General features: G+C 42.1%; 1 protein-coding gene across 1 annotated transcript; it reads left to right on the forward strand.

The window, feature by feature from the left end:
* Window positions 1-3,961: 3,961 nt before the first annotated feature.
* Window positions 3,962-18,581, forward strand: FOXR1 (forkhead box R1). The gene is made up of 7 exons (XM_037147155.2): window positions 3,962-3,994; window positions 4,221-4,356; window positions 16,133-16,207; window positions 16,310-16,560; window positions 16,800-17,023; window positions 17,851-18,089; window positions 18,553-18,581. The coding sequence occupies exons 1-7, from the start codon at window positions 3,962-3,964 to the stop codon at window positions 18,579-18,581; spliced, it is 987 nt and encodes a 328-aa protein (XP_037003050.1).
* Window positions 18,582-19,593: the final 1,012 nt, after the last annotated feature.

A 19,593-nucleotide genomic window follows, 5' to 3' on the forward strand; every position in this document is an offset into this window, starting at 1 on the left:
GCCTAGAGAATGGTTTGGCTCTGCTTCCCCCACTACCCGCCCTAGCCAGGGAAGGCTTGGGAGCCCAGCATGCCTGTGTTGTGGGAAGTGCTGCACATTAAAATTATCTAAGCACGGGTGTCCAACCCATAGCCCACGGGCCACATGCAACCCAGAATGGCTGGGAATGTGGCCCAACGCAAAATCATAAATTTACTTAAAACTTTTTTTTTTTTTGCTCATCAGTTTTCATTAGTGTTAGCATATTTAATGTATGGCCCAAGACAACTCTTCTTCCAGGGTGGCCCAGAGGCACCAAAAGGTTGGACACCCCTGATAGGGTGCTTTTTAACCCCTAAAGCCTAGGCTCCTGCCAGGTAGCTCAGTTGGTTAGAGCATCATCCAGATATGCCAAGGTTGCAGGTTCAGTCAACCCCAGTGAGGGCACAAGGGCATGAATAAGGATCAACCAGTGAAGGCATAAGTAGAACAAAAAGTTATTGTTTCTTCCTCCCTTCTTTGCTCTCTAAAATCAATAAATAAATATTTAAAAATAAATAAACAAACCCCCAATTCCTAGGCCATATCCCATCCCAGAATTAGAATGACTAGGGGTTGAATCCAGGCACTGGTATTTTTTAGAGATTCCAGATCCCAATGAACAGCAGAGTTTGGAAATTACTGACATAAATAATTTTTAACTATGGTAAAATAAACATAAAATTTACTGTTGTAACCACTTTTGAGTGTATAGTTCAGTAGCATTAAGTTCATTCATACCTACTATCAAAACTTGTCACTGCTATCCACCTCCAGAACCTTCACATCATCCCAAACAGAAATTCTATATGCATTAAACTAGAACTCCCCATTCCCTTCTCCCCATTCCTGGCAATCACATTCTACTTTATGTCTCTATGAATTTGGCTGTTCTAGGTATATCATAAAAATGAAGTCATACAACATTTCTCCTTTTGTATCTGGTTTATTTCACTCAGCATAGTGTTTTCAAGGTTCATCCATGTTGTAGCATGCATCAGAATTTTATTCCTTTTTAAGAATGAATAATTTTCCATTGTATATATGTATAAGCCATATCTTGTTTATCCATTCACCTGCTGATGGACTTTTTTTGTTTCTACCTTTTAGTTATTGTGAATAATGCTGCTATGAACATGTGTGTACAAATATCTATTCATATCCGTGCTTTCAATTCTTTTGAAAGAATTCTTTCAAAAGAATATAACCCAGAGGTATTACCCAGAGGCGGAATGGTATATACCCAGAGGTGTAATGGCTGGATCCTATGTTTAATTTTTTAAGGAGTCACCATACTGTTTTCCACAGAGAGTTCACCATTTTACATTCTCACCAACAATGCACAAGGGTTCTAATTTCTCCACATCTTAGTCAACATGTGTTATTTCCTGTGTTTTGTTTGTTTATTTTTAGTATAGCCAACCCAACAGATGTGAAGTGGCATCTCATTGTGGGTTTTCTTTTTTATCCTCACCCAAGGATGTGCTCATTGAGTTTAGAGAGTGGGGAAAGAAGGAAAAGAGAGAGAGAGAGAGAGAGAGAGAAAGACATCAATCAGTGTCTCCTGTGCAACCCAGGTATGTGCCCTGACCTGGAATCAAACACACAACCTTCTGGTTTACTAGACAATGCTGAACCAACTGAGCCACACTGGCAGGGCTCATTGTGGTTTTAATTTGCACTTCTTGAATGATCTAGTGATTAGTGATGTTGAACATCTTTTTACGTGCTTACTAAACATTTGTATACCTTCTTTGGAGAAATGTTTATTCATATTCTTTGCCCATTAAAAAAAAAGATTTTATTTATTTTTAGAGAGAGGGAAAAAGAGGGAGAGAAGCATCAATGTGTGGTTGCCCCCTGCACACCCTCTACTGGGGATGTGGCCCATAACCCAGGCATGTGCCCTGACTGGGAATCGAACCAGCGACCCTTTGGTTCTCAGGTCAGCACTCAATCTACTAAGTCACACCAGCCAGGGCTCTTTGTTGATTTTTAAATGGGTTTTGTGTGTTTGTGTGAGTTGTAGGAGTTCTTTATATTTTCTGGATATTAATCCTTATCAGATATATGATTTGTATCATATTAACATTATGAAATGGTAGATTAATTTGAAAAGGGCTATAAAAGAATAGATGCATTACAACATTTTTTTATAAAACAAAAATGAAACACCTCTAATAAAAAGATTGCAAAAATATACATCAAAATGTAATTGACCATTATCTCTGATTAATACAAAGAATCATTTTTGTTTTATTTTTTCCCTTTGTGCTTTCTATACGTCCAAGTTTTCTGCATCAAACATGCATATTTTTATAATAAGGGAAATATCATTAAAATATTAATAGCATTAAAGGTATAGTTCTAGCACACTTTTAAAAAAGAAGCTGTTATTTTCACTATAGTTAAAAAACAACATTTATTGAGGGTCTCCTATGTGCCAGATACTCTTAAAGTTTCTGATCTTGGAGACCAACAATAGCAACAAGGCACAGGGCAGATGGGCTCTGATGGAGAACCCAGGACGCACAAAGAAACCAGAGGGGCCCAACACATCCACTGGTCAAATCTGGAATAACTGGAGAATTAAAACAAATAATGATAGTAATGAACTACAATCCATTCTAAAAAAAAGAATCATTTCTGTCCACACTGATAAACAAACAAATATGGAATAAGGAAAAGCTCTTTCTTACAGTAGAATGCCAACTTAATAAGTAGAAAAAGATTTTTTTTAAATAACCAGCTTTTAAAAATATGTGGTTTATTTATTTTTAGAGAGTGGGGAAGGGAAAAAGAGATCAGTGTGGGAGAGATATATTGACCCATTGCTGCATGCCCCCAACTGGGTACCTGGCCAGCAACCCAGGCATGTGCCCCTGACTGGGAGTCAAAATGGCTACTTCTCAGTTCTAAGGCCAAACCATATCAGCCAGTGATAAAAAAAATAATTATTTTATATCCATCAAAGTAATGATTGATTCAAGCAGGAATAATAAATAGATGCTAGAATTAATGGGCCCAAACTTGATGAGGATCAGGATTTTAAATCAAGGTATACCCCCAAAATTACTTTCTAATTACAAAAGGGGGAAAAGAGATAACTAGAGTAGAGAAACCTGGTGGATACCACTAAACCAAGTGATTGAAGTTAATGTCACTAATGAGAAAATTAACATAATGTGATGTAAGGAAACAACATCACTGCTGTGGTATTCTTGCCAAAAATCCATAAACACCAGATAAACCTTAACTAAGAGACATTCTACAGAATAAATGGCCTGTACTCTTTAAAAATATTTATGTTATAAAAGATTTAAAAGGCTGAGAAACTGCTGCAGATTAAAAGAGACTAAAGAGATGAAAATTAAATGCAAGCCATGAACTTGAATTGCATCCTAGACCAGAAAACAAATTTATGTAAAGGACATTGTTGGGACAATAGGTAAAACTTGAGTAGGATTTGTACACTAAACATAGTTTTGAATCAATATTAAGTTTTCTGATTTTGATTAATTTTCTTATTTCTGATTTCCTGGTCATACAAGCCAATATATTTGTTTTCAGAAAATACAAACTGAAGTATTAATTGGTAAAGAGGCATGATGTCTGCAAATTATTCTTAAACAGCTCAGAAAAAATAATATATATGTTTATGTATATACTTGGAGAAAAATTAAAGTGTGATGAAATGTCAATAATTAGTGTGATCACTGAATTACAAGATTTAGGTATACAGGCATTTTTTCATAGTATTCTTGGGGCTTTTCTGTAAATTTGAAATTGTTAAAAACAATAACCATTTAATCACTGCAGATGTGATCTTGGATAAGCTTTAAAATTAATCAGAACTTCTAGAAAGTTAATATACTGTCTTGAGACCATTCTTAAACCTTAGACAAATTTACTAAATAAAATAAAACGTTTGTGCAAATGTAGTATGGGAAGAGGACGAGGGTCCTCTTCCCCCCAGGTATCCAAATCCTGATACAGAAGCAAAGGGGTTAGAGGGAAGACTTCCTAGAGAGGTACTTAGTTGAGAGTTAAGGCCAGAGGGGATTAAAGGTGTCAAAGCTAACTCCTTCAGAGCCGGGGAAACTAATTAAATCAGAGCCCTGGTATTTGAGGAAGTGGCTCATAGGCCTGGCCTCAGTCTCTCTGACTCTCCCACTCACTGCTGGGCTGGTCTCTTCCTGAAGGTGGACCTGAAACTCCAACACCTCGACTTCTGGGCCAGCCTTCATGGCCAGGTCCCGGGACTGCTGGACTGGGACATGGGGAACGAGTGCTTTTTGGCCTTCACGACCACGCACCTGCCCTTAGCAGAGCAGAACCGTGAGCAACTGCATGGGTGAAGAAGGCTGGGGGAGATTTGGGCGTGTTGAACGTGGGTGGAAGGCAGAGGCTCTTTGGAGCAGGAACAGGGTTAGGGTGTTCCCCAGCTTTCAACCTCCTCCCCTCCCTAGGAGAGCCCTGGTGATGGCGCAGAGTTTTGAGACCTGCGACCTCCTTTGCTGAAGGCCGGCGCCCCCTCCTCCACCCCAGGTCCCTGAGCAATGAGCCTGCCACCTAAACTGCAAGCCTATGGAGGGCAGTGATCCTGGCAGGGTGCTTTCAGCTCCGCGCCACCCACCCAGCCCTGTCCCAGTAACTTCTAGGCCTCTTCTGGGCCTTTCTCCAAGTTGCCTTTTGCCATTTGGCACAGTACTAATTTCTTACTAATTTTTCTCTTGAAAAAAAAGTAACCAGTTTTGACTGTGGCTATGTCCCCATCATCTAACACATTGTCTGACCCTTAGAGGTGCTCAATATTTGCTGAATGGATGGTTGACCATTGGGGGGTCTTTAAAAATTTTATTTTAAATTTGGACCTCAAGTGCAGAGAATTGAGGTAATCACCTCCCACTTTCTTGGTAAGTTACTGCCACATGTTCCAGCGAAGTGCTTGGATTAACTGTTTTTCCCCCTTCAGTCACCAACTACACTTTTATCCCTTCCACACTCCCATGTATTTGCCCTAACCGAGTTAATGTTTTTAGATATATGTATCTTTGAGAATTGTTCAGCATTATTTTATGTTTATAGGTGACCTTAATTTACATAATGTTCATTTACACCCCCACTTCACATTTTTTTCCTCAATGAGGACTCTCTCCATGGTTTGCAGATAGTCCTCTTCTTGCTGTATCCTCATATGGCAGAGAGAGAGATCACATTGTTTTTGAGAGCCATTCAGATTGCTAAATGTTGTTCATTGTTGACTATTGTATGCTAACTATTGTACTTTAATTCTCCTTACTAAAGAAGATCTAAAGTGCTCCAACTCTTTGGCATCATAGTAATGCTGATGAACATTCCTATACATTTACTGATTCAAGAAATATTCATGAAGCATCTCCAGTTTGGTAGGGACTATTCTAGACACTCGTGATATATAATGAAAAAAGAACCCAAACCCCAAAATAAACCAGGCAAGTTGTCATGGAGCTTACATTCCACTGGGGACAGATATACAGTTCACATAAAAAAATCTATCTACTAGTGTGTTATAAGATGATAACTAAGATGGGGGAAAGGACATAGTAAGGAGGGCTCAGGAATGGGATAGGGAGCAGGTGGTTGCAGCTACAGTTTTAATAGGGTCATCAAGCTGGGCTTCATTAGGAAGATAATATTTGAGCAATGGATTTAAGGAGATGAGATAGTGTACCAAGAGAATAATATTTAGAGGAAAAGTTTCCCAGGCAGCAAGAATAGCCAGTGCAAAAACCCTAAGAAAGGAATGTGGTTGGAGCATTTGAGGAACAGTGAGGCCAGTGAGGCCAGTGAGGCTGGATGAAGATCGACAAAGAAGAGTTCACAGGGTATGGAGCAGAGATCAGGAAGAACTGTCTTCTACTTCAAGGACATTGGAATTGACTTTGAGTAAGGTGTGGCATGGTTGAAAGGTTTTGAGCAGAGGAGAGATACAGTCACTAGATTCCTGAGTGTGTGACCTGTATAGTTGTTTAGGGTGGCTATACTTGATTTAATACTCTGCTATCACTGTCTTGAGATTTTTAAGAATTTTTGAACAAGGAGCTTCAGATTTTCATTTTGCATTGGGCCTTGCAAATTATGTGGCATGATCTGTATTGTGAAAGGATCACTGTGGCTGCTGTGTTGAGGGTACACTGTAGAATATACTGTAGGGTGCAAAGAAGCTAAGAGGCTAGAAGCCAGGAGGCTAATTAGAAGGCTACTATAGTAATGCAGACCAGAAATGATGCTAGACTGGACCACCAAGATGGTAGCAGAGGACATGGTGGGAAGGTAGAACCAGCTAGATTTGCTGATAGATTGGATGTATGGTGTAAGAAAGAGATTAGAGCAGGGGCGTCAAACTCATTTTCATCGGGAACTGTATCAGCCTTGCAGTTGCCATCAAAGGGCCAAATATAACTTTAGGACTGGAGCAGTCCTAAAGTTATCAGTGGTATATAAATATAACTAGTCCTTAACTAGAGGCTAGGAACTTGGTACTGCCGCAGGGTAGAAACAAGGTGGTAGTTCAAATAAAACAAGGTGGGAGGCCGGATTTGGCCCAAGGGCCTTATGTTTGCTACTTGTGCATTAGAGGATGACTCCTCCATGGTTTTTGGCTAAGTAGAAGAATGAAGTTGCCTTCTACTGAGAGAAGCTTCTGGTAGGACAGGTTCAGGGTGGAAAATCAGGAAATATGTTCTGGATGTGCTGAATTGAAATACTTTTTTTTTTAAATGTTTTATTTATTTATTTTTAGAGGGGAAGGGAAGGAGAGAGGGAGAGAAATACCAATGTAAGGTTGCCACTGGTGCGTCCCCTGCTGGGAACTGGCCTGCAACCCAGGCATGTGCCCTGACTGGGAATCGAACCATGGTTGTTTGGTTCACAGGCCAACGCTCAATCTACTGAGCTACACCAGCCAGGGCCTGAAATACTTTTTAGATATCCAAGTAAAAATGTTAAGTAAGCAAGTAAATATATATCTGGAGTTCTGGAGAGAGATGTGGATTACAGATATAAATTTTGAGAGTCTTTAGTGTAGAGGCATTTAAGGAGTGAGAATAGAGAAGACAGAGAATAAGTGTGAACCTTGGAGGCATTCCATTGTAAAGAGATTGGAGAGAAGAGAGATAACCAGCAAAAACTGAGGAAATGACCATGAGAATCAAAACCGAGATTGTGGAAAACAAGTAAAGAAAGTGTTTTGCTTTGGCTGGTGTGGCTTAGTGGATTCAATTGTGTCTTAGTGGATGTGGCTTAGTGCTGGTTCAATTGCCAGTCAGGGCATACGCCTGGGTTGTAGGCCAGGTCCCCAGTTGGGGAAGTGCAAGAGACAACAGATGGATGTTTCTCTCTCATGTGTATCCTTTTGTTCCTCTCTCCCTTCCTTCCCTCCTGTCAAGAAAGGAAGAAAGAGAGGAAAGAAAAGAAAGGAAGGAAGAAAGACATTCAAGGAAGGAGTGGTCAGATGAGAGGAATGTTGCTGAGAGATTTGGTAAGAAGTGTGCTGACAATTGAATTTAGCAAAACAGATCCTTGATGATATGGTTTTGGTTGAGTGGTGGAGAAAGCCTGGCTGATATAGGTTTAAGAGTAGAAGGAGGGGGGGACTTCCGCCAAGATGGAGGCATAGGTGGATGTGCCGTGCCTTCTCACACAACCAAGTTTAGAGACAACAAAATATTAGCAACAGAAAACATAGTCAGAACACGGAAAATTGAACTTTTCAGAAGTCCGTTAACAACAAATTCTTCAGCCTGACCGGTAAGGGGCAAAACAAGCGGCTGGTGAAGCGGGGTTGCACAGGAGGACTTAGTCAGACGGACTCAGGCGCACGGAATCCAGACGCGCGGAATCCAGGCGCAGGGTTGGACCTAGTGAGCGACCGAGTGAGCAACCAGGCGAGCGACCGCAGGGGAGACAGCGGGGCAGCGGGGCTGCGTGTTGACTGTGGTCACGCATTTGTGCGCGGGTGGACAGGCGAGGGAGTGGGCGGTTGGACCGGGGCCCTGCGGGTCCCCGCAGCAAGCGGCAGTGGAGCGTGCCGCCATTTCCCTGCTCTGATCCCACCTCCACATACAGCGTCATAACCCAGTGACTCTGAGTGGCCCAGCCCAGGTGAACCACCTAAGGCGCTGCTCCACACCCAGCTGTGAGAAACAGCAGAGGGGGCCGCCATTTCCCTGCTCTGACCCCGCCTCCACATACAGCATCACAACCCAGCGACCTGGGAGTCCAAGGCGCCGCTTCTCACACTTAAAGGGCACGAACAGACCAAAAATGGCGCAAGAAGATCTCAAAGCCCCAGAGCCTATAGATCTAAGCAATGAAGAAATAGCAAAACTCTCAGACGCACAGTTTAAAACATTGGTCATCAGGATCCTCACAGAACTGGTTGATTATAGCCACAAATTAGACAAATATATGAAGGCGAAACTAATTGAAATGAATGGAATTGCACAGGATGCCAATAGCAATGAAAAGGAAACTGGGACTCAAATCAATGGAGTGGACCAGAAGAAAGCAAATAATGGCCAAACAGAAAAGAGTCAGGAAGCAAGAATTCAAAGAAATGAGGAGAGTCTTAGGACCCTCCAGGACATCTTTAAATGCTCCAACATCCGAATTATAGGGGTACCAGAAGGGGGAAAGGCACAACCACCAGTGGAAAACTTATTTGAACAAATCATAAAGGAGAATTTCCCCAATCTGGCAAAGGAAAATAGACTTCCAGGAAATCCAGGAAGCTCAGAGAGTACCCAAGAAGTTGGACCCAAGAAGGAACACACCAAGGCACATCATAATTAAATTAGCCAAAATTAAAATGAAGGAGAGAATCCTAGAAGCAGCAAGAGCTAAGGGGACAGTCACCTACAAAGGAGTCCCCATCAGACTGTCAGCGGATTTCTCAAAAGAGACCTTACAGGCAAGAAGGGGCTGGAAAGAGGTATTCCAAGTCATGAAATCCAAAGACCTACAACCAAGATTGCTCTATCCAGCAAAACTTTCATTTAGAATGGAAGGACAGATAAAGTGCTTCTCAGATAAGGTCAAATTCAAGGAGTTCATCATCACCAAGCCCTTATTATATGAAATGTTAAAGGGACTTATCTAAGAAAAAGAAGTTAAAGAAACATGAACAGTGAAAGGACAACAAACTCACAGTTATTAACAACCACACCTAAAACAAAAGCAAACTAAAAGGACAGCTAGATCAGGAGTGGAAACATAGAAATGAAGATCTCAAGGAGGGTAAGCAACAGGGGAGTGGGAGGAGGAGAAGGGGGGAGAAGGTACAGAAAATAAGTAGCATGGACAGTAGATAGAAAATAGATGGGGGGGGGGGCAAGAATAGCATGGGAAATATAGAATCTAAAGGACTTGAGACACGTGGTCATAAACTAAAGGGGGGTGATGGTGGGGATGGGGGGTAGGGTGGAGGGGAATAAAGGGGGAATAGAACAACTGTAACAGCATAATCAATAAAAAAATTAAGAAAAAAAAGAGGAACTGGCAACTAAAATAGAAACCAAGTTTCATTAAAATCAAAGGAATAGGATTCTGGACAAAATTTGGAAGAGGATTCTTTTTAATATATTTTTAAAATATTTTATTTATTTATTTTTAGAGAGAGCAGAGGGAGGGAGAAAGAGAGGAAGAGAAACCTCTATGTGTGAGAGACACATCAGTTGGTTGCCTCTCACATGCCTGCTACTGGGGACCTGGCCTGCAACCCAGGCCTGTGCCCTGACTGGGAATTGAACTGGTGACACTTTGGTTCTCAGGCTGGCACACAATCCACTGAACCACACCAGCCAGGGCCAGAAGATTCTAGGAGCAAATCTACTCTGCCATTAGTTAATTTTTTGAACAACAGAATCCTGGGAGGGCTTTTGCTCTTTTTTCTTTTTTTAATGTTTTTTTTTAATTGACATTGAGAGAGAGAGGGAAGGATAGGGAAGGAAAAAGAGAGGGGAAGAGAGAGAGAGAGAGAGAAACATAGATTGGTTGCCTCCCATATGCACCCTCATCAGGGCTCAAAACGGCAGCCTTTTGGTGTATGGGGAAACCAGCATGCAACTGAGTCACCAGGTCAGGGCAGGTCTCTTTCTCTTCTATTTTTAAGAATATCTCAGGTTTCCAATCAATTTCTGTAAAACTTCCACAAAAACAGATGGAAAGATGTGTAAATCACATATGTAAAAATAACTCTCCTTCTCCCTTAAAATTGTACAACCCAAAGCCACTGAATCTGAAAAGGTTAAGGTTAAGTGTGCAGACATAACTGACCCATGCAGTGATTAAACCTGGCCTTGGAAAATTATGATTTAATGGTCTGTTGCACCACTGCCCAGAAAGCATGCAAAATACAGATTTTGGAAGCAAAAGTATAAGTCTGAGCTTCTTAGCTGTCTCTTCCTCCTGATAGGGGACTCAAGGTTTGGAAAATTTTAGCTTAAGAAAAAAAGTTATAAGTCTAGCAAGTAATGTGTATGTTAGATTTTGTTTCAGAAACTACAGATAAGGCCCATCCTAGCTCCTGGGAAAGTAGCCGACCTCCTGGGGCACTGCTAAAGATTACCACCTGGGACATCCCGACCTTTGTGTTCCAGGGAGACACAGACCACCCTTCCCTGGGAACAGTTAACTGCCCAGGACAGGAATGTTGCAGCTTCTGATTCTCAAAGCCCTCACTGCACCTTGTTTATCCCTCCCCCACCCCCACCATTATAAAATGTCTGGCCTGGAAAGAGAAGGGAAGATGGTCTGTTAGGGTATGAACCCACCATCTTCTCAGATTGCTGGCCATCTGAATAAAGTGCTCATAAAAGATTCAAAAAAAAAAAAAGAAAATAGATGGGGGGGACAAGAATAGCATGGGAAATATAGAATCTAAAGGACTTGAGACACATGGTCATAAACTAAAGGGTGGGTAATGGTGGGGATGGGGGGTAGGGTGGAGGGGAATGAAGGGGGGGAATAGAACAACTGTAACAGCATAATCAATAAAAAAATTTTAAAAAAAAGAGTAGAAGGAGGGGAAGTAAAGACAGAAAGTATAGGCAGAAAGAAACAGTATTTTTTCAAGGACCTCTGCCTCAAAGGAAAGCAAAACTGTGGGATAGTAGCCTGGCAAAGAAATGTGTTTCTTTAAGATTATTTATTTATTTATTTATTTATTTATTTATTTATTTATTTATTTATTTATTTATAGAGAGGTGAAGGAAGGGAAAAAGAGAGGGAAAGAAACATTGATGTGTGGTTGCCTCTCACACACACCCCTGCTGGGGACCCAGCCAGCAACCCAGGCATGTGCCCTCACTGGGAATCAAACCAGCAACCCTTTAGTTTGTAGGCCGGCACTCAGTCCACTGAACTACACCAGCCAGGGCAGAAGTTTTTGTTTTTAATATTAGAGAATTAACAGCATATATGAACGCTGGAGACGATGGTCCAGTCGAGACCAAAAAAGGAAAAAAGAAAATTAACAGGAAAGAGAAGAGAGAGAGGATTGTTGGAACACTGTCCTTGAGAAGGCATGAGGGTGTCTTTGCCAAAGAAGGAGGGAGGGAGAGAGACAGACAGATGGAGGCTGAACTCAACAATCTGTTGGTTCTTTCACCCTTTTACTGCTCCCAATCACTGGATGTTGCCACGGTCCAGCTGCAGCAGGGTCCAGAGATCCTGAAGGTGGGTAAGGCGTCGGCGATGGGTAACAGACAACATCAAGCCTCAAAGGACAGTGAAGCTCTGTTCCGTTTATTGCAAGTACAAGCAGGTTTTTATATTTTCATTTTAGGTAGTGATTAACATTTGCAGTATAGCATGATCCGTTAAGCAGAAAAAATCAATACAAAGGTAACCAGGAAAAATACGAAAGTTCCCATAGATTCAGTTATAATAAACAAAGATTATTTTGACCAGGAGAGCCATTAATCAGACAATTAGAAATAGCTGTATGTACAGAATTTGAATGTCTTAATTGTATATTAAAATTTCTCAGAATTTGTCATAGGGCAAAAGGATATGCTAGATTGAGTAGAGGTAATAGGAAATTTATTATAAGGCCTTTGTGATGTCTAACTTAGCTATCTATCCTTTTCTGTCTAAAATGTTTCTCTGTGTACTATAAACTGACTCTCTAGTAACTGTTTCTACGCGTTTAGTTTGTAATAACTAGCCAGCTTTTGTTATTTCTTTGCCTGTCTAATTGATATATATTCTTATTCAAGGTAAAGGAGGGGCTGTTACTTCAACAACTTCTAAACATTCAGGGACTATTTCATTAGAGGGAACTTTGTTCTCTGGTCAAGAAATTATTTTGTACAACTTCATAGGAATTGTGTGAATCAGTGAACCCAAAATATAAGTGTCTAACAATCCCACCACCATTTGATCACCCAAACAAACATGTAACTTGTTTTTCTTATTTCTGGTACACCATGGCGGTCCTGATTGCTTTAAGTTGCTCAAACCAGGGTAATTTATACAACTTGACATGTTTTCCCTTATGGTTAAATAATTATATTACCCTGGCTGTCATACTCCCCTGTATAAGGGAGAGGGGAATATGTGGAGATTTTTCCATCCTTTCAGGCAGTTTCATGGGGAATACTAATGTTTTTCCCCTAAACTGTTTTTTCCTCTTGGGTGATTTTCACAGGAATAAGTAAGTAAAGTACAATGTCTATATTCAGTAGCAAGAGTAAAATAATTAAAATAAAATAGCCAATTGTTAACCCATTTTGGATGCCACGTTCTCCTCCGAGGAGACGAATTCCTTGAACTCAAATCCTCCATGCCCGGACCTTGTCAGACAACATGGTTGGAAGAGGATGTGGCAGGATGTCCTCTTTTCTTTAACCTGGAATCCCATGGTCAAACATGTTTGCTCTCTTGCATATACCCTTCAAATCCTTTTGCTCTATAAGGCTTTGAGGCACTTGCTAGGCCAAACACCAACCCTGATTAAATCCAACTCTAGCAAACAAGTACCCCCAAACCATAGATCAATGGATTGGTAATATCAGTGGTGTCAAAGGATAGTTGGGGTTGAGAAGGAGGTAACCAGAAAGACAGGAGGTGATGTGTTTTTATGTGGTACAAAAATGAGGTTATGGAGAGGTTGCAGCTACTGGTTCAGGTTATGACAGTGAGGGAGAGTGTCTAAAGTAAAATGGAAGGCAAGATCTTTGAACGAGAAGAGTTCAAGAAGCCAGGTTATTTGGAGAATTGTCTATGTATTAAAATAGCCAAGACTTAAGACAACAGAAGTGTTAGTGACAGTGAGCCAGAGGCTAAACCCCTCTAAGTCAAGGGGATCAACTAAGAATTTGGTAGATGAGAGCAACAATGCAGATTAGTATGTAAATTCATATATTAACTTGAATATACATACCCAAGAGTAGACAGTATGGTAAATTATAATCCTGCCTGATTATTTTTCACAGTGGCAGCACCAGTTGATGTCAGTTCTTCTGTGTAGTAAAAATTCTGTATCTGTCCTGACTGGTATGGCTCAGTTGTTTGGGTAGTGGTTGGGGGTGGGGTTAGGTCGCCAGTCAGGGCACCTATGAGAAGCAGCCACTATTCTCTCCCTCTCTCTCTCCTTCCCTTCTCTTAAAATTTTTTTTTCTGCATCTTTGCCAACACTTGGTATTTTCTGTTTTTATAATCTTATCAGTTTAATGTAAAGTGTTTTATTATGTTCTTATGTAAGACTGGGCATCTTGTTAGTCATTCAAGTTTCTTCTCCTTGTGAGTACTGATTTGTATTCTTTGCCCATTATTGGTGTGTAGCCTTTTAGTTACTGAGATGTAGAAGCTATTTATCTATTAGAGAACTAAGATCTTTATGAGTTAAATTGTTTTTTCTATTGAGTTTTATCAGTTGATTTCTTTTCCTTGTGAGTTTTACAATGCAGAACCTATTATAATTATTATATCTATATAAAGCATACAGATTACTTTGAGGGTAATCGACATCTTTATAATATGTATTATATGTCTTTGTTTTTTAAATCAAGTTTATTGATTTATTTTTAATTTTTATTTATTTTCAGAGAGAGAGGAAGGGAGGGAGAAAGAGAGGGAGAGAAACATCAATGTGTGGTTGTCTCTCATGTGGCCCCCACTGGGGACCTGGGGACCTGGCCTACAACCCAGGCATGTGCCCTGACTGGGAATTGAACTGGCAACCCTTTGGTTCACAGCCAGCGCTCAATCCACTGAGCTACACCAGCCAGAACTATATGTCTTTGTTTATTTAGGTCTTTTATGTCCTTAAATAGTGATTGCATCTTTTTCCCTAAAGTCTGGTTCATTCTTTGATGGGTTAACCCCTAGAAACTTTATTTCTTTGATTGCTATTGTGAACAGTACCTTTTTCATATTTTCCAGTTTCTTTTTTTTTTAAGATTTTTTTTTTTTATGCAGAGGGGAAGGGAGGAAGAAAGGAAGAAGAATATGTGAGAAACACTGGTCAGTGAGAAACACTGACCAGTTGCCTTTCACAAGCCCCCTGGTTAGGGACCTGGCCTGCAACCCAGGTCTGTGCCCTGATTGGGAATCAGAACCAACAGCCTTTCAGTCCATAGGCTGGCATTCAACCCACTGTGTCACACTAGCCAGGGCTATTTTCCAGTTTCTTAACACTGCTATAGAGTAACACTATTGATTCATATTTGTTCTTACATCCAGGAAACTTCCTGGATTCTTATCAGTTCTAATAATTTGTATATCAGTTTTGGGTGGTTTTCTATTTTAACCATGTTTTTTTGGTAAATAATGGTAGTTTTGCCTTTTTCTTTCCAACTTTTTATCTCTTGCTACTTTTTCCTTTTTGAATACTTTATTGAACATTAGCAATGTAATGGGTATCCTTTCTAATTACTGAGCTCTCCAATAAGTATGTCATCATTTTGCAAACAAAAACCTAGATTCATCTGTAAAATGGTGACACTCATGGGGACAATGAAGAAGACACAAATAGTTCCCTTTATCCCTAAGGAGCCAGCAGAGTGCCAAGTAGACAGCTCTAATATATACTTGAATTACTCTTAGCCCACTATGAATTCATTCATCCAATTAAGTTGAGCTTCTCCCATGTGCCAGGCAGCGAACAAGACAGACCTGGAGATAGACTATTAATTACAATAACATGGGTGCTATGGGAGTATTTGGACAGGTGGTCAGAAAAGGCCTGCTTTAGAGAGATGTTTAAACAGAGACATGCTGGGTAAATAGCAGTTACCCATGAAAACAGGAAGAAGAAAGTGTTTCTGGCAAAGGAAACAGCTTATAGGAAGGCCTAGGATCTAGAATGTGATCTGTTGGAGATGGGTGAAGAGACTGGGAGGAATGACTCAACACTGATGACAAGCCAGGGCCTTTTAGACTATCTCAAGGAATATGTGTCTTTAGATTTGGCCCAAGGGCAATGGAAAGCCATCTCAGAGTTTTACACAGCAGGCTGACAAGGTTGTATTAACATTTTAAGAAGATCATTAAAATGGCAATATGATGAGTTAAAGAAACAGACCATTTGGGTTATGTCTTGGACTAGGATGGTAGGACTTGCTGATGGATTGGGTGTGGCTGTATGGGAAAGAGAAGTGTCAAGAATGATTTCCAAGTCTCTGGCCTGAAAAACTGGTTAGATGGTGGTGCCACATGCTGGAAAAGGAATACAGGAGGTTAAGGAGGAAGATGGAGCTTAGTTTAAGAAATGCTATTCAAAGTGCCTGTAGGTTAGCCAAGCAAAGATACCTATGGGGATTCTAATTAATGGCTAGCAGAAGTCTGGGCTAGAGATAAAGCTTTGAGAGCCTTAAGTTTATAGATGGCGACTAAAGCCACAAGCATTGATCAGATCTTTTAGGAACAGTATAAATAGTGTGAGAAGAGAAGAATGCAGAGGTGAATGAGAAGGTCAGAGAAGTAAGGAGAAAACTGGTGCAATATGGTGCCATAACTTCCCAGGCAGGGCCCACAGCCCTATCCCAGAGAAGCTTCAAGGACCGGTCTCCTGGTACCTCAGTGGAAATCCTAGGATGTTTTGACTCTCTTGTGTCTTTCTTTTTGCCAGTTGCCAGATATAAACTCCGTATAATTGAGCCACCAAAACTACCTGTAGGGAAAAAACCCAAACCTGATAAAGATGGTGAGTAGTGGGGAGTGAGTTCTCTTACATGGGTGGTCTTGTGGCCTGGTCTGGACACCCAAAGTCCAGTGAGCTATGGAACACAATTTTTTCTCTGCACAGGTCCAGATATTGAGCCCAACCTGTGGATGTGGGTAAACCCCAACATCGTGTTTCCCCCTGGAAAGCTGGAGGTCCCAGAACCTAGTAAGGGGGAAGATCTGACAAGCATATTCCCCTGCCCTCAGCCAGCCCCCAGACAGGAAGACTTTGCCAACTGCTCAGAGGCCAGAGTCATGGAGTCACTGCCACCTTCCTACAGAGAGCAGTCCTTCCCTTGGAAGCAGTTTGCTTCTTCCCCCAGCAACTGGGAGGTAGGAATTTCTGGGGTTATAGGCATAGTGATGATACATCAGAGAGTTCTGTGTTTTGTGTGTGTGTGTGTGTGTACGTTTTAGGGGTAACAAAGGGTTAATGGGTTCAGACATTAGCTGTGCCCTTGGGTTGGGGAGCAGTCCAGATGGTGGCCCTAAACCACTACCCCTTCCTACCACTGCACTCCTGGAGTAGAGGCCATGGAGTCAGGACCAGTTCCTACTCTGTGCTCCTCTAGCTCACAGAAGAGGAGGAGGCTATGGACCAGGATGACAGCTCCTGTGTGGCTCTCCCACCCCCTCACAAAAGGGCCCCCCTCCAGAGTCAGCTTCGGCAAGGCAACAGCCAGGAGGGGAGGCTCTGGTCCCGGCCCCCTCTCAATTACTTCCACCTAATTGCACTGGCATTAAGAAACAGTTCCCCCTGTGGCCTCAACGTGCAACAGATCTACAGTTTCACTCGGTATGTGTGGGGGGATGGGGGGGGCTCTGTGAGGAGGGGGAAGGGAGGGGGTCAAGGTCCTTGTTCCAAAATCATCCAATCCGCCCAAACCCTTGGCTGCTGCCTCAGTTTTACCACCTAGATGAGAGGATAAGTGTGTTCCCAGTTCTCCTCTCCCAGGCATTGGTTCTGGATTGTCCCTGAATGTATGTCAACATATCACATGTACAGAAAGATATCCACCTCTACCCCCATTCACATTACAAAAGTCTAATCTCTTTATATCTGAGTTCTTTAAAACATAAATTCACCTGGGTGATAAATTCTCCCACCTTCCTTCTCAAGATTATCTAGTATAAAATCTAGTTTCCCATGCTTTCCCTTTGGGGTGTACCATGTGGCAAAGCTCCCTGTACTCCCAGAGGTACCCGATTGTGAAGAGATTTACATTTAGCTTTGGTAGCCAAGTACACATGAGTATAAGGAGTTTCTCAGACCCCTTTCCTATATCAGAAGTCTCAGAATATTAATCTCCAAGTGGTATCCTTCCTTGACCAGGATTCCTCTTATAGGAGTTGGCTGGCCTACTTTATGCTTGGTTCCTGGGAGGATGATGAGCCCAGGAATGGGGGCAGTAAACTGGGTTTAAAAAATGAGGGTTTGTACAAGCAATGAACCAGGTGGAGCTTTTGCCACAGGCTCAATCAGCAAAAGAGCAGTTTAGGCCAATTTGCCATTCACCTAGAGAGAAGGGCTATGGTTCCTGGCCCCTGGGGGAGAACATACTCAAGGATACAGCATCAGCAAAGAAAACCATGCCTTTCCTTACCATTCATCCCTGTCTACAGACAACATTTCCCCTTTTTCCGGACGGCTCCAGAGGGCTGGAAGAATACCATCCGTCACAATCTCTGTTTCCGAGACAGCTTTGAAAAAGTGCCAGTCAGCATGCAGGGTGGGGCTAGCCCATGGCCTCGATCCTGCCTCTGGAAGTTGACTGAGGAGGGACACCGCCGCTTTGAGGAGGAGGCCCACGCCTTGGCCTCCACTCAGCTGCAAAGTATCCAACAATGCATGAGCCAGCCAGGTGTGAGGCCCTGTCATATGGTGGGAGGTGGGCAAGAGGAAGGGACATGAAGATCCTGACCTAAGGCTTAATGTGCAAGGAAGGAACCTGGGCCACACCTGGGGGCAGTTACCTTATGTAGGAAGGGGAGAGGGCAGCAGGGGTCTGAGACCCTGGGGTGATGCCTGCCTAAGGTGGGACCCCACACATAGTCATGGGACTTGAGGTATAGGGAGTTGGTAGAGAAACAACTAAGGTGCAGTTGGGCCTACACACAGTCTAGCAGTTTAAGAAAATGGTGACCACAGAATGTCAGAAGCATGGTTTGAGAGGTTATGTGCAAAAAGGGCTTTTTCTTTTCCTGGACACCAGCTGGCATGTGGGCCTTAAGAGAGAAGAACATCTGCTCTGATGGGGCATTCCAGGCTTAGGGAACAGCAAATACAAAGGGCAGATAAATTCCTTTAACTCTCTTTTCTTACAGATGTGATGCCCTTCCTCTTTGACCTTTAAATCCAAGAAGTGAGAGTCAGTCCATGACTTATTAAAGTCACCTGCAGCAGCCTGATGTGTGTATGTGTGGTTTCTGAGGATGGAGAAGGGGGTAGAGTTGAAAATCAACTCTAAGGCTGTAAATGGGATGCCCTCAGAGCTGCTAGATGCACCAGACAATGGGGCAGTATCCTGGTGTGCAGCAAAGGGATTCCATACTCTCCTCAAAGGAAGAAAATACTCAACCCTCTTTTGGATCCTGGAGCAAGTCCCACTTTTCTGGGTTATAAGGATAGTCTTGGGAAATGCTAGCTTGTAGCAGCCAACCCTGCAAAAGGCCCAAAGAAGCAGTACCTAGTAGCCTTTATTTCCTGTCCACTTATTTACCCCTTAATCCTTTGTAGTCTGTCTCACTGGAAATCTGACTGCCCCCTCTATGGTCTCTGAAACGTGGTATTCCTGAAAAGCATGATCCATGGCCTACCAGGCCAAAATCTCTACCTTTGAAGAAAGACCCTTGTTTGTTTGCTTGATACATACATTTTGGTAACATACAAAATCCCACCTTAGTCACCTCTTCACCACCACCTCTGTGCTGTAGTGTGTGCATTCATTCCTAAACACACAGCAGAAATGTAGCAGTGATAGGCCAGAGCCTCTCCCTGACCCTAGAGGGCACTGTGGTTGCCTAAAAGGGGTATTGTAGGCATTGAAGTCAGACCCAGGAATGTCAGATGACCTCAGTGTAGGGGGCAGTTTTTCACCCTGGAGAACTGATCCTCATACCTTGGGTCATTTATAATATCCTGAGCTGAGAGTTTAATTTAGCAGAAAGCATTTGTTGCATCATTTTCTTTTTGTTGTTGTTGTTTTTAAGATTTTTATTTATTGTTAGAAGGGAAGGAAGAAAGAGAGGGAGAGAAACATCAGTGTGCCAGAAAAAACACCAATTGGTTGCCTCTCATGCGCCCCCCACTGGGTACCTGGCCCACAACCCAGGCATGTGCCATGACTGGGAATCAAACCAGGGAAC

The sequence above is a fragment of the Artibeus jamaicensis genome, unplaced genomic scaffold, assembly GCF_021234435.1.
Source record: "Artibeus jamaicensis isolate MK-2021 breed Jamaican fruit bat unplaced genomic scaffold, CSHL_Jam_final contig_196, whole genome shotgun sequence".
In the NCBI taxonomy this organism is placed as follows: domain Eukaryota; kingdom Metazoa; phylum Chordata; class Mammalia; order Chiroptera; family Phyllostomidae; genus Artibeus; species Artibeus jamaicensis.